The sequence below is a fragment of the Carettochelys insculpta genome, chromosome 26 (genome assembly GCF_033958435.1).
Source record: "Carettochelys insculpta isolate YL-2023 chromosome 26, ASM3395843v1, whole genome shotgun sequence".
NCBI lineage: Eukaryota > Metazoa > Chordata > Testudines > Carettochelyidae > Carettochelys > Carettochelys insculpta.
In genome coordinates this window covers 15645217-15658497 of record NC_134162.1, presented here as the reverse complement: position 1 = coordinate 15658497, position 13281 = coordinate 15645217, and the positions used below count along the sequence as shown (strand labels likewise).

Sequence of the window (13281 nt, the reverse complement as noted above, 5' to 3'; positions counted from 1 at the left end):
TAGTAATTTCCAGGGCTTATAATACATACAATTTGTTGAGTCTGCTGAGACCTGCAAAGGCTTCACTTGAATCTTCTATGGCCCAAGAGATCTTGTTGTTCCGTATATCTCTACAAGAAAGAAAATTTATCCTTTACATGCCTGACCAATTATATTCATCACTGCCAGTTACTAATGGCTGGGGCTACAGAATTCCTTTGGGCAAAAAAGAGTGGTACTGCACTGTACTCCCCAAAGAATAGTTAATGTGCTTTACAAACACTGAGCCTCAACAAAGCCACAGGAAAACAAACCAGCAGTCATGTAGCACTTTAAAGACATTCAGATCTGATGAAGTGGGTGTGTTCCACAAAAACTCGTCACCTAATAAGTCATTGTTAGTCTTTAAAGTGCTATATGACAGCTGGTATATTTTGTTAGAACACAGACTAATAGGGCTACCTCTGTTACAACCCTCTAGGAAGACAGGCACCCCATTACACAGATGAGGAAACTAAGATGAAAGCAGAATGTGAATTTAAGCAATTCACATCATAACTGTCTGAATCACAAGTAGAACCAAAAAGCTCTGAGGTATAGCCTCTTGACTGGATGTTTGATTTAGACCTGTAGCCTGGCTAATAACTAACATTATTAAATGATTACATACAGGTTTGTAGTGGAAGGCTGACAAGCAGGAAGTCAGGTTTGCAGTAGAGTCCAGGTGTTCTGCTCACAAATTTTGTTAACAGGTAATAAGATTTCTGTATGAGCCCTGCACAGCTCCTCTTCCTCTATTATTTCATCTGCTATACTATACTAACAAGAGGGATGAGGGGAATTTATAGTTTCAGTAAAGATCCTTTTAAACTAAACAGTCAGATTTACCTAGGATTTCTCCTTTACAGAGACACTTCTAACATGCCTTTTAATATCTTAGCATATAAAGGATATTGCAGATACACCAGTGAGTTGAGGGAGAAATATTAATTGCAAACTTATGATTCATTAAGAAACTATTGACTGATAAGTGTATGTGCAACAAATCAACTGCTACAAGAGAGCTAAATCAAAGTCATGACAATGAGACCTTAAAATATTTCCTTTGCTCTATTTATGCAGAAACACCATTGTTAGCATTGCTTAAAATTGAACTTATAGTATAGCTATTAGACTGCAACAGACCAAATGTCTGCCTAGTTCAGTAGTTTGCCAATGACACTAGCCACTCATTTGTTTTGTAGTACACTCATCCCTTGTTAAATGAGTACTTGAGTATTCACTTAAACAAGGGAGACACATACCTCCCTTAGTTCACTCTACAAGTTAACCTCACCCCCACTAATACAAGCCTTACTCCCCACAGCTTCAACCCCCATCCGACCACCCTACCCCCACAGCCCCAACCCACTGCAGCCCAACACCCCACTGCCATCTACTCCCCCTGGGCCCTGTAGCCCTTAACTGCGGCAGCCTGATGCCCCGACAGCCAGACATGCCCCCTCGCTCCCTGACACCCCCACCCCTGCACTGTGGCAGCCTCACCCCCTGCATGCCCCAACACCCCTGCTGGCCATGCAGCCAGACCTGCCCCCCCCACCCCCCAGCATGTGCCACCTGTAACTGGTGCAACCAGACCATCCCCCCCCCACCCTCCCACTGCCTGAAGCCCCTGCCACCTGCAATCCCCACAACCAGACTCCCCACAGCACCGGTAAGCCCCACAGCCTGAGCCCCACCACCTAAACTGTGCCAGACAGGGCCTGCAGTCAGACCCAACCCCACCCCACTGTCTGATCCCTGTGGCCCCACAGCCTGACCACTGGCCCCACCAGCCCCAAAGCACAGCAGCCTGAACCTCCCCACCAACCCACCACCAGATTTTAACGCTGCCTCCTGCTCACAGCCCCAAACTACTCCCAGCCTTTAACCCGCCCCAAACCAAGGTTCATACTCCTTTCAAAAGCAGCACCACCTGCTGCCACTCCTTCCTCAAGTTAGGAACCCTAGGAGCTAATCAGACTTTTACATGTCATTTAATAGGTATTTAGTGTCCCTCTTACAAGTTTCTGCGTACGAGCAGAAACTCGGGAACCAGTTGTGCACATATAGCAAGGGATGGGTGTACTCAATTAGCCCAGCACCTGCAGAAACTTTGAGTAGTAGCCATCTATTAATTTTTATTTTACCCCTAGAATCATTGTAGAACTGGAAGGGATCTCAGAGGTCATGTAGTTCAGTTCCCTGCCCTCTGGGCAGGGCCAAACACCATCTAGATCATCCCCAATAGGTGTCTAACCAGCTCTTAAATATCTCCAGCAATGGAGACTCCACAACCTCCACAGGTAACTTATTCCAGTGTCTAACCACCCTGACAGTTCAGGAGTTTCACGATGTCTAATCTAAACCCCCCTTGCTGCAGTTCAAGCCCATTGCTCCTTGTCCTACCCTTAGAGGCCCAGGAGAACAATTTTTCCTCTCTCCTTGTGATTCTCTTTGAGGTACTTAAACCCCTATTGCGGCCCCTTTAAGTATTCTCTTTTCTAAACCAAAGCAGCTCAGTTCTTTCAGTCTTCCCTCATAACTCATGTTCTCTAGACCTTTGATCCTTCTTGTTGCTCTTCTCTGGAGCATTTCCAATTTCTCTATATCTTTCTTTAAATGTGCCCAGAACTGGACAATCCTCTAAATTGAGGCTTAACGAGCACTGAATAGAGTAGAAGAAGAATGACTTCATATCTTGCTCACAACACTCCTGTTTATAAATCCTAGAATCACATTTGCTTTTTTGGCAACAGGATCACACTGACTCATTTAGCTTGTGGTCCACTATGACCCTTAAGTCCCTTTCTGAGGACAGTCGCTTCCCATTCTATATTTAAGAAGCTAATTGCCTCTGTCCTTATTCATCTGGTTTGACTCAGACCATTTCCCCAGCTCAGTCTGAATTATAAGCCTATCCTTCAAAGCAGTTGCTGCCCCTCCCACCATGGCATCTGCAAACTTAACAAGCATACTCTGCATGCCAACAACTAAACTGTTGAACATATTGAACAGAACTGGTCCCAAAACAGACCCCTGGGGAAACCCATGTTATGCTCTGCCAGAGTGACTGAACTATTAATAACTACTTTGAGAACTGCACCCATCTTATTGTGGCCCCTTCTAAGTTGTATTTGCCTAGTTTATTGACAGGAAAAAATCAAGACTCCCTTTTGATTGAGAACATCTCATAGCTAAGCCAACGCAGTCTTTTAGTATACTTTCTAGCTTTCCTATGCAGCGGTATAGTTTGCTTGCACACCCTTAATAACATCCCTTTGAAAAAACTGCCAACTCTCCTCAGTTTTCGCTTAAACTTGCTTCCCATGAACTTTACCTACCAGCTTTGAGTTTAGAAAAATTTCCTTTTCTGAAGTCCATTGTCTCTATTTTGCTGTTCTCCCTTTCACTATGGCTTGTCTACACTTGCATTCCTCTTTCAAAAGGCATGCAAATGAAGGAAACTGAAAATGCAGATGAGGTATGGATTTACATATTTCTCATTTTCATATTCTTTTGAAAGAAAAGTAGTGTAGACATGGCTATCTTCGAAAACCCTTTCTTTGGGGGTGGGGGAGGAGAGTTTTCAAAGATGGGGTTAACTTTCAAAGTAGCTGCATCTACATTGCTTTTCCTCCTTTGGAAAAATATGCAAATGAGGCATCAGATACCTAAATTTGCACCTTGATTGCATTTCCCTCATTTGCATGCCTCTTTCAAAAGAGAAACGCAAGTGTAGACACAGCCTATTGCTTGGAATCCTGAACTCTGCAATCCCATGGTCACTTTCCTAAGTTAGTTTCGACTTTCAAAAATCAAAAATTGTCACCCATGCAATCTAAAAACTTTCTGGATATTCTGTGCCTTGCTGTGTTAGTTTCCCAACAGGTCGATGGTGGTGATGAGGGACTTCAACTAAGTCCCTTGTTTTGGATAATTCTGCTAATTGTTTAGAGGAAGTCTCATCCACCTCTTCTACCTGGCTAGGTGGTCTGTAGTAGACCCCTATAACAGTATCATCCTTGTTTTATTACCCCTTTGAACTTACCCCAGAGTCTCAACATATCTGTCTCCTGCATTTATCTCCATTTCAGTCCAGGTGTGCACATTATAATATATGAAGCAACACCTCCTCCCTATTTGCCATGCCTACCCTTTCTGATTAAGTTGTACCCTTCTACACCAATATTTCAATCATGCTTATTATCCCAAAAAGGGATCCCACCCTCTTTCAACTTAACTTGAACTCAGAATTCCACTACTACTAATGAAGAGCTGGAGCATGCAGCTTTACTCATGTTGGTGCACACAATAAGCCCACCAACTGCAAAGGGTAGCACTGCTCACCTTCGGGACCAAGGGCTGCATCATCTTGGCCCATAGTAAATTTTGATGCTAACTTAAAGCTTCTTGAAGACTTGATTGGGTGGTAGGCAACATACACATTCCTGAAGCGAGGTGCTAACCAGAAAGGTGTTAGAGATGACCTTGTGTTGTGCTACATTTATTCCCATGCAAAAAACAGTCTTAACTGGAAAACCTACTTCTCAACTGTTCTCTTGGTCAGCATCATATGGTTAATTGTAGTGTTAATGCTAAATCAGACAGTGAACCATGCGATATGATTTAAGACTCTTAATCCACCAAGTTTAAATTCCATGTATGATCCTCAGTTCTTGAGTAGTTTCAAGTTTTCTTCTTGTACAATAGTATTTAAGAGCATAAGGCACAAAGAATACCACTTAAGTCAGATGGAGAATAATGGCAAACAATTGTGTCTTGTGAGCATATACCTGTGCTATCTGGACCAATTTGGTGCTTTGTTTTGGTAAAATGCCAGGAGGGAAAGGAAAGGGGAGAAGAGGACTTCCTTGTGGGAACTAACAGAATTTGCTCCTAATGCTCCGTGAGCCATGAATGCTCAGATCCTTGTTAATCACCATTGCTCCCTCGTCTGCCAACATTTGGTGACCCTGAACCAAATGGCCTGCCTGTCAGCTCCTACGCCCCTTCAGAGCTAAATAAAACCTGCTAATTAACCAGCACTTGTTCTTTCTTGCTACTCAAAATCTAAGATCAGTTTTCATAGTTTCATTAAAAAGTGGCATTAAGGTTAACAGAATATGACTGCTTACATAAGTGTCCAGTGATTTTGCCTAAACAAGCACTCAACTGCGAAAAAGCTTATAAACTTTCACTCTTTCAGCTAGCTATGGGTGGAACCCTTAAAAGTTTTCATTTCAGGCTATTCTTACCAAGAACCAGGACAGTCCTTTTTGCTAGATACATCCAGTCAGTTACATATATAAATGAAGCTACAAAACTGTGCATAGTTGCCCATTAGAAAAGAGGTGGCAATATATCTCTGTAGCGTTCAATTATGTATGCATTTTGATGGTAGTGGTGCTGCAAGGAGAAGAGGAAGGCAGGCTTCAGCACTGTTTTTATGCTTAATATGGATTACGCTATAAACCAGCACTCATGTAGGACTTTAAAGAAATAAAATTAGGTGATGAGCTTACATGGGACAGACCCATTTCAGGAGTCTTTAAAGTGCTACATGACTGCTGGTTTGTTTTGTTAGAATACAGGCTTACATGGCTCTGTTACCATGGATTACTACTCGTGTGTCTACATATTTATTCCTTTGGCACACAGTCACTGTAAACTGAGTGACTTAAGTGACATTTGGGCTCAAGCTGACAAGGCATCCTCAAAAATGTATACTTGTTGTCTTACTGAATGAAAAGTATGATTACACCACCTTCAGTGGTCCCAGCCAAGAGGTAGCTCTGCCAGAGCATGTTTTCAGGTAACCTGGAAGGACAGTGAACACTGACTTGCTGTTGGTTGACAGGACACTCTTCAGCTATCAAGCTGCTGTCTGCCACCACTGCTAAAACATCAGTGGGTTGTGTGTTTCTGGGCAGAAATTCCTTTTACAGATAAGCAGCCCCCCATCAGAGTCCCACCCTCATTCTTTCAGAGAAGGCAAAATGGCAGCATGATGAGGGAACTAAGGCCTTACATGCTCATATAGTCAGTAGCTATCACAGCCTTTGCTTTACAACTGAAGACACTAACAAAAGTGAACAGGAATTTTTAAACTGGAACCTTTCTGAACTTACAGCATGTGAAGATTTGACAGCCCTTTAAAGACACCATCAGCAATGTGAATAATTCTGTTGTCCCCCAGATTTAATTTCTCCAGTAAGCCAAGTCCCACAAAGGCAGACTCATCCAGGCGGGTCAGTTGGTTATGCGACAAGTCTCTAGAAACATCGAATGTGCATAGTAAGGGCAAGACAACTCAAGGCAAGAATCAGACTGAGATCACCAGGATACAACATTCTGTTCTAATCTATTTTCACTTCAACATTCTATTATGTTTTGACAAAGGCTTAGCAAACATGTAATGTTTTCTGAAGAGGAATTTTCACAACAGTTTGGAAAGAGGCTGCTGAACTTCTTTATATTCAAATTTGACACATTAACTCATGGTTTGAACCAGGATAGGAATTTTCTAGCTTATTATAGGGGCTCTTTTGCCTATTCGGCTTAATCTAATTCTTGACTCACTGTACCCCCTTGTGCCCCTCTTCTGATTTACTCACCTTGATATTATTTTTCCGATTTGTCAGCGTTGATTACTATTTTTGTGTCTCTGTGGCTTAAATATTCTGTCTCTTCTGGTATGGCTATTATCTGAAGAAGTGGATCTGTCCCATGAAAGCTCGTCACCTACTCAATTATTTTGTTAGTCTTTAAATGCTACTGGATTGCTTTTGTGTTTAGATCATATATAGACTAGCATGGCCCTCTGTTAGTATTCAACATTTTCTGCATGTGCTCTCGCCAGTAGGTTCTTGGTAACATCATGAAGTCCCCACTGAAATGCAGCCCAGAACTTACAGTTCAGAAAGTCTTTGGCAGAATTCCCATGCATCTGGACTAATCCTGTTAATGGCATTTTGGCTAACGTAGAGTTGTTGCAATGTTCGTAAGCCATACAACCAGCCCTTGTTGATTTCTGTCAGGTTATTATGTTCCAGCTCTCTAAAAATTGAGAAAATATTTTCCAAGTAGACATTCAAGGAGCACCACATTTGTATAGCAAATCAGTAGAGAAGTGCTAACAGTAAGTCTTTTGTGAGCACACTCACTTCATCAGATGCCTGATGCTCATGAAAGCTCATGCTCAAAACTTTTCTTTTAGTTTTTAAGGTGCCACAGGACCCTTCGTTGCTGTTAGAGATCCAGACTAACACGGCTACCCCTCCGATACTTAACAGTAAGTCTTGTAGTACTCCCCTGAGATAGATAAGACCATACTTGTGTTAAAGGCCAAATGAGTAAGTAGATGCAGAAAGGTCAAGTGACTGATCAAAACCAGTGGTAGAATCCTAACCTGAGATTTTACTCCTAACCCTACATTCCTTTTTAGTCATTACAGAATACTGTCTCTTGTTTTAAATCAATGATTAAAATCTCTTGGTAGAGCTAGTTGGGTACTGCGATCTCTCTTGGTCAAAATGCCTAAGAGTCAAGAGCTTATAGTTAAAAACCACCAATGTAAATCAAGTCCAGGATTATTAGCATTCTTTTAATACATAGTGTTAGTGAGAACTCAGACTGGGGGAAGGAGAGGAGGAGGAGGAGAACGAGGAAGTAACATGCATGGGAATGATTTTTTAAATTAAGTAGTTTGCACAATTTCATTTCTTGGGTCTTCATATGATAGCAAGAGTTGTCAACTCAAGTGAGAGAGTCTGTATTTGAGATTCTCTTGTAAAATTTCTGGGAGACTTCCCAAAGGACACTGAACTTACAAGGACCACAAGCTTTAATTATCAACTGTACCCTAGCTGGAAAATGGTCCTATTCGTAAAGCCAGCAGATAACCAAATCAGACATAAGTGGTTTTGTATTTCTGAAGGCATAGGTTGGGAAGGCGAAGTGCATACCTAATCAATGCTTTGAGACAGCCACAATAGCTGGCGGCACAGTCAAACTGTTGGGGATACCGGGATTGCTATGTAACTATGTCAAGAGGCAATTTACTCAATAGCTGTGCATTATACTAAGATGGCTAGGGGGTGGGGGGGAAAAAAAGGAATACTAGAGACTCCAACAAGAGAGTAATGAGAGGGTGACACTTTCTCAACAAGCCAGGTGAATACAGCTAAGCTGGAAGAAGGGAGAGAGATAATACCTTTGCCATGCATCTGATGAAGTGGGTCTCTGCCCATGAAAGCTTATGTCCCTCTAAATCTATTAGTCTATAAAGATGCCACAGGACATTGTGTTTTTGCAGACAGACTAACATGGCTACCATTCTGGTACCAGTAATACCCTTACATCCTCTTTGGATTACCATGAAAGATGTAAAGCCATAAGCTTCTACAGTGAAGAATGGAAATGTGAACACTTACTACTCATCAAGAATTCTAGTTAAACATGGCACCATGAGAAGCACAGCAAGGATCCACTTTTCCTCATCTGTGCCTGAAGAGGCTGCCTAACAAAATGCCACGCTCAGTCATACTTACAGTTCTTCCATATTATCCAATCCAAAGAATGCACCATCCATTAGCTTGCTAATCCCATTGCGCTGCATTTTTAAGGACTTTAAGGATTCCAGACCCTGGAATGTAAGACTTTCCACTATTTTAATTCGGTTCCTTTTAAGTTCCCTTAAATAAAATAAGTTAACTGTGAGTGTCTAGACATCTTTCACTAAGAAGCACTTGCATCTACCAAAACCACATTCTCAAGTAAACAATACAATTTTAAACATTGCTCGTGAAGCTTAAGAGATGTCACTTACAGGAACTGCACATGAGGCAATTTGAAGATCTTTGGTGGAATCACACTAATTCGGTTTCTGTTTAGTTTCATCACCATTAGAGAACGGGATAAATTATCAAAGCAGCCTGCTTCTAGGGTAGTTATTCTGTTGTTACTCAAATTCCTAAGAAAAGGAGGAAAAAAGTTTCTCAGCATGGAAAATTCTACTTGAAATGTGCAGAAGAATATCAACCTAACATTTCCATCAGAACTAATTTCATGGACAGTTATTTTGTCTCACTGAATCTCCAGGATGACAAATTCAAGTTCTAGTAACATGGATTAATTTATTTAATACCGCTGTCATGTATTCCTTGTGCAGCCATGACAAAGACAAAAGGTAGTGAAATGAGCTGGCCAAGTTCACCAAAAACCAGCACAAGCCAGCATTGGGTAACTTGCTAGACATCAGATACTAGCATGTTAGTGCTGGAAACAGGGACTGCTAGTGTAGATGTGACAAAACCCATGGACATCTTGAGAAAGTTGATTATGGACTCGGCACCATTGTTAAGCAGCAATACTATTCAGAGGGACTCAATTGTATACAATAGGTCAGTATCTGACTATAGATGAGACTGGACTGTAAGGCTTTTTGAGGGAAGAGACCATGATTCCTAACTAAGTATAAACATAAGAATCACACGGTTAGTAAACAATTCAGCTTGGACAGGGAAAATGGCTCCTTTAGACACCTGAACCCAGCCACTAATTGTCATAAGCTTTTCATTATATGGGATGTTTGGTTGGACCTACAATGTAACTCTGCACTTTCCGCACCCTACAGATCAGCTAGCTCATTATACTCACAAGTACTTCAATTGCATTCGGGGGAATGAAGAAGCTTTAACTTCAGATATGAGGTTAGAGCTAAGGTCTAGGTTCTCTAATGAAAGGTAAAGTTGGAGCTGCTCAGCATTTATCTCAGGAATCAAGTTGTATACTCTACAAGAAACAAAAAACAGGCACATGAGGACTATCTCCAGACCACCAGTAAGAGTGAGCATCATACTTAGCTATGTAGTTATAGGGCCACAGATTAGGATTAATAAACCATGTTTTATTTACCAAAAAAATAATCTAACACCCATTTTGGGCCACTGATTAAGATATGTAAAACCCTATTTCAGGTCAGGCAATATTGGAAGTTCCCTCCTCTCAAACCTGACTACAAAGGTGCTTTTTCTAGCAGTCATTTTATCCCCTGTGGCAGTTCCTAAGCCTGGACAGACTCTCCCCCACTTCCCCCAGCCAGTTTCAAAGCACCTCAGGTTTGCTTACTGAAATGCATGACAGAAATCCCCCACAAGTTGCACTTGCTTAGAATTAACTTTTGGTGAATTTGGTCATTATTATTGTTTTTTTGTGGGCACAGGTATGTTTTTTCAAACTACTGGACATCTGCCTAGTAACATTTTAAATAAGGATATTTAAACAAGTTTAGCTTTTAAAAAATAAGCTGCTTTCAATTTCTTTTATAAGCAAGTGAAGTGTCTCAAAGGAAGCTTTTTTTCAAATCTTTAAATAATTTACTCACAGAGAGAGAATAGTAATATTAGACGTTGGTTCTCCAAAGTAGGGAATTTCACTTAGCTCATTGTAATTCATCTTCCTGAAAAAGAAAGATTTCTTTACCGGCACTTTAAAATTGGAAAGAAGCCATTCTATACAGCAGAACAGAAACATTTCTCTTAATACTGTAACATGATGAACACTTTCACCTAATGAATGACATTTGGAAGTAGACAGTGCTGGGGGCACTCCCTAAGAGCTAGTTACACAAGAGAAGTTTGGAAGACAGCCATCCAAAAAGCAACAAAAAAAGTCTAACAAGTGGTTAATTTAGTGGTTGATTTTCCATGAGTCCACAACTGATGAGCCTGTGCAAGCTCAAAATGTCAGACACAGACTACCTACATGTAATTTAGTGGCATCTACAAATAAACTACATTCAAAACATTGAGGTCCTATTTCTGTTTTAAAATCGTGGAATGGTAGCAAATTTCTACACTTTATGTTGAAATGTGGTTCTGACTCTACTATCTCTCTGCCTTACATGCAATGTAATACTAAAACAGGGCTGTTCATTTCTGCTCCCTCACAAGTATCTTTAGAATTTCATACCACCCTAATGCCTCAGTAGTGAGAGGTTAAAAAAAAAAATCGACAAGTTAAAAAATCCTAAACACCAATATGTAAGAACTTTGCAACAAAGTGCTTTAGATTAACTTACACTTCATGTAGTGTGTGAACAGACAAATCAATGCTCCAGTTAGAGGACAGTAAATGATTGTAACTTAAATCCCTGCAGAATGAAAAGAAATAAGTTATTTTACAAATTGAATTCAGGTAGTTGTATGCTACACCTTGCAAGTTCTCACCTAAAATTCACAAGCAGGACAAATTCACATTTTTAAATGGAATTCAAAGGAGAGAAAAGCAGTCCAGTAGCACTTTAAAGACTAACAAATAATTTATTAGGTGATGAGCTCTTGTGGGACAGACCCACTTCTTCAGATCACAGCCAGACCAGAACAGATTCAATATTTAAGCCACATCGAGAACCAAAAATAGTAATCAAGGTTGACAAATCAGAAAGTTATCAAGGTGAGCAAATCAGAGAGTAGAGGGTGGAAGGGGGTTGGGGGAGTCAAGAGTTTGATTAAGCCAAGTATGCAAAAGAGCCCCTATAATGACCTAAAATATTCCCATCCCGGTTCAAACCATGTCATGTGTTGAATCTGAATATAAGAGTTCAGCAGCCTCTCTTCCCAAAGTAGTGTGAAAATTCCTCTTCAGTAAGGCACAGACTTTCAAGTCATTAACAGAATGGCCCACTCCATTAAAATGCTGGCTGCCCAGTTTGTGAATCCGGAGTTCTTATGTCTGTTTTATGCCCATTAATTCTTTGTCTAAGAGTTTGAAGTCTGTCCAATATACACAGCATCCAGGCATAGTTGGCACACGACAGCATATATGATGTTAATTGAGGAACATGAGAATGTGCCTGTGATTCTGCGAATAACCTGGTTAGGTCCAGTGATGGTATCTCCAGAACAGACATGTGGACAAAGCCGGCAATGGCAATGTTGCAAGGAAAAGTTCCAGGACTGGTGTTCCTGAGGGATAAACTGTGGTAGTGGGCGAGAATCCTCATAAGGTTGGAGGTCACCTGTAGGAGAGAACAGGCCTGCCACCTAGGGCCTTCTGGAGTGTGGCATCCTGATTAAGAATAGGTTGTAGGTCTTTAATAATGTGCTGCAGTGGTTTGAGTTGGGACTATAGGTAATGAATGACCAGTGGTATTCTGTTCTTGGCTTTTTGGGCTCATTTTGGAGTAGCTGGTCTCTGGATATTCATCTGGCTCTGCCGATTTGTGGGTTTTTTTTTTTTTTTTTTTTGTTTTGTTACTTCTCCCAGTGGGTAATTCAGGTTTATGAATGTTTGGTAGAGATCCTGGAGTTTTCAGTCTCTGTCAGTAGGATCAGAGCAAATACAATTGTGCCTAAGGGCTTGACATGGAAGCTAGAAGAGTGCAGGTAAAGTACAGCAGTCAGTGGGTTTCCGGCAGAAAGTGGTACTGATCAGACCATCCTTGATTTGTACTGTAGTGTCCAGGAACTGTCTTATGTAGAGCAGTCAAGGCATAAGCTGATGGAGAGGTACAGATTGTTAAAGTCTCTGGAATTTTTTAGGTCATTATAGGGGCTCTTTTGCATACTTGGCTTTATCGAACTCTTGACACCCCCCCCACCCTTCTGCTCCTCTACCCTCTGATTTGCTCACCTTGATAATATTTCTGATTTGTCACCCTTGATTACTATTTTTGGGTCTCTGCAGCTTAAATAGTGAGTGTTCTCATAAGGCTATGATCTGACGAAGTGGGTCTGTCCCATGAAAGCTCATCACCTAATAAATTATTTTTGTTCGTCTTTAAAGTGCTACTGGACTGCTTTTTTGTTTTGATCGTTTATAAACTAGCACAGCTTTGTTACTATTCCAATTACAGAAGTTCGCTTTAGCTTGTTATAATACTTCTTTATTCCACTCATGAACTGTTTTAAAAAAAGCAATATTTGCCATGAGCATTTATGCAAGTTTAATGGCAGAGGTTTTCCAAGCTCACTAGGACAGGCACCACACCTTCAAAAACACCCTTTTAAGATTCCAGCAATGCCTCTAGGAAGGTTTCTGCAGTAGTGCCACTTTTTATCCTCCCCAAAAGGTAAAACTTTTGGCAGAGAGATACATATATCTTAGCAGTTAGGGTGAATTATTTTAAAGAACAATTTCTGTTCAAAGAGCTCATAAGCAAAAGGCAAACAAGGGGTGGAGGAAAAGGGCACACACAAGCATTGTTTCAGCTCCAGTTTGCTTTTGTTTACAGAGGACACTAATGAGCCAAAGAAAACA

At 41.0% G+C, this 13281-nt stretch overlaps 1 protein-coding gene across 15 annotated transcripts in view; it reads right to left on the bottom strand.

Annotated features, from left to right (window-relative positions):
• Nucleotides 1-13281, bottom strand: part of LRIG2 (leucine rich repeats and immunoglobulin like domains 2) — a 161566-nt gene that overhangs the window by 136656 nt on the left and 11629 nt on the right. For all 15 annotated transcript variants that reach the window (XM_074977335.1, XM_074977336.1, XM_074977343.1 and 12 more), the window contains exons 2-9: nucleotides 11102-11173; nucleotides 10406-10480; nucleotides 9679-9813; nucleotides 8849-8992; nucleotides 8571-8714; nucleotides 6934-7077; nucleotides 6150-6293; nucleotides 30-110 (exon numbers count right to left, since the gene is read on the bottom strand). In XM_074977335.1, coding sequence (XP_074833436.1) covers nucleotides 30-110; nucleotides 6150-6293; nucleotides 6934-7077; nucleotides 8571-8714; nucleotides 8849-8992; nucleotides 9679-9813; nucleotides 10406-10480; nucleotides 11102-11173 — 939 coding nt within the window. The remainder of the gene's footprint in view (nucleotides 1-29; nucleotides 111-6149; nucleotides 6294-6933; nucleotides 7078-8570; nucleotides 8715-8848; nucleotides 8993-9678; nucleotides 9814-10405; nucleotides 10481-11101; nucleotides 11174-13281) is intronic.